A 2,056-nucleotide genomic window follows, 5' to 3' on the forward strand; every position below is an offset into this window, starting at 1 on the left:
TTAATATTATTTGAGTGGATAAAGTAATTTGTCATTTTATTGATTTATTTGTTCCTTCAAAGCATTGTTTGGAGTTCACGGACATTTGTGAGGATAATTTATGGAAATTGTTTATTATGTGATTTTTGGGGTGGTAACAAATATTTTATTAGAAGTTTCGGCAATAAATAATCGAAAGGAAATTCCCCTAAAACAATTTATTCGAGTTCAGGACAGTTAGAGCAACAAAAGCCCCGTAGTACAACGTCAGGAAGCGCAAGAGAAACACAAAGACAGTCATTTTACAATTCTGTGATAAAATTTAGGCAATTGCTTAAATTTCTTGCCATATCATTCAAATTATTCTCTATTTAGTTCCACGATTATAATTCAACAATCACAAATATGTCAAAGAGCAAAGACAAAGTTCACATCAACCTCGTCGTCATTGGACACGTCGACTCCGGAAAATCAACCTCCACAGGTCACTTGATCTACAAATGCGGTGGCATTGATAAGAGAACCATTGAGAAATATGAGAAGGAGGCTGCTGAACAAGGAAAGTCTTCATTCAAGTATGCTTGGGTTATGGATAAGCTTAAGAGCGAGCGAGAAAGAGGTATCACCATCGATATCTCTCTTTGGCAGTTCGAGTCACCCAAATACCATTTCACCATCATCGATGCCCCGGGACATAGAGATTTCATCAAGAACATGATCACAGGAACTTCCCAAGCTGATTGCGCTATCCTCATGATCGCTTCTCCTCAAGGAGAGTTCGAAGCCGGTATCTCAAAGGACGGACAAACTAGAGAACATGCCCTTCTTGCATTCACCCTCGGTGTCAAGCAAATGATCGTCTGCATGAACAAAATCGATGAAAAATCTGTCAACTACTCCGAAGCTAGGTATGACGAAATCAAGAAAGAAGTCCAAGATTTCTTGAAGAAGGTCGGATACAAACCCGATGCTATTCCATTTGTCCCCATTTCAGGATGGGACGGAGACAATATGTTGGAAAGATCTGCCAACACCCCTTGGTATAAAGGCCCAATCCTCATCGAAGCCCTTGATAAGATCGAGCCCCCAAAAAGACCCACTGAGAAGCCACTCAGAGTCCCCCTTCAGGATGTCTACAAAATTGGTGGTATTGGAACTGTGCCAGTCGGCAGAGTTGAAACCGGTATCCTCAAGCCAGGAATGAACGTCACTTTCGCACCAACTGGAGTCAAGACTGAAGTCAAATCAGTTGAAATGCATCACGAAGCTCTCACTGAAGCCATCCCGGGAGACAATGTCGGATTCAACGTCAAGAACTTGTCAATCAAGGATATCAAGAGAGGAAATGTTGCTGGTGACACCAAGAACGATCCCCCACTTGAGGTCGAAAACTTCACCGCCCAAGTCATCATCATGAACCACCCCGGACAAATCGAAAACGGCTATACCCCAGTCTTGGATTGCCACACTGCCCACATTGCTTGCAAATTCGCTGAAATTCAAGCTAAAGTCGACAGAAGAACAGGAAAGGCCACTGAAGAAGAACCCAAGTTCGTCAAGAATGGTGACTCAGCCATCATTATCATGAAGCCATCCAAGCCCATGTGCTGTGAAAGTTTCGCTGAATATCCTCCATTGGGAAGATTCGCCGTCAGAGATATGAAACAAACCGTCGCAGTTGGTGTCATCAAGGCAACCCAGAAAAAGCAAGCAACCACCAAAAAGTGATTATGTCCATTGTATCTATTGTTCTATTCAATGTGCTTAAAATAATAACTTGGGCTTCTATTTTACTGAATTATTTATTTATCTGTGTAATAGAAACTATGAAAATATTTATGATAGTTCAAAAATTTATGGTACCAAACGAATAAATCAGTGATATCGAATATGCTGCTGCTCATAAATACTCATAAATATCTGACTGTAAGGAGTATTTAAATAATTTAAGCAATATAAATATCATCATTCAGAGTGTTTTTCTCATATTTTATTCTGGCTTCGATTAAATTCCCTAAAGAATTGTGTTATTTTTTTATATTTATTACAAATTGCATTATTAGTTAATTGCAATGCT

General features: G+C 39.6%; 1 protein-coding gene across 1 annotated transcript; it reads left to right on the forward strand.

Moving 5' to 3' along the window:
- Positions 1–370: 370 nt before the first annotated feature.
- Positions 371–1,733, forward strand: LOC148299898 (elongation factor 1-alpha-like). The gene has a single exon (XM_088275519.1). It carries the CDS (start codon positions 385–387, stop codon positions 1,705–1,707), a length of 1,323 nt encoding a protein of 440 aa, XP_088131645.1. The 5' UTR covers positions 371–384; the 3' UTR covers positions 1,708–1,733.
- The last annotated feature ends 323 nt before the right edge of the window (positions 1,734–2,056 follow it).

This window comes from Brachycentrus maculatus, unplaced genomic scaffold (assembly GCF_059751285.1).
Source record: "Brachycentrus maculatus isolate JH-2025_06_01 unplaced genomic scaffold, ASM5975128v1 h1tg000898l, whole genome shotgun sequence".
NCBI lineage: Eukaryota > Metazoa > Arthropoda > Insecta > Trichoptera > Brachycentridae > Brachycentrus > Brachycentrus maculatus.

What these genes read in the sequence shown, in the direction of transcription:
- LOC148299898 (XM_088275519.1), top strand. Translation starts at nt 385, where the DNA reads ATGTCAAAGAGCAAAGACAAAGTTCACATCAACCTCGTCGTCATTGGA.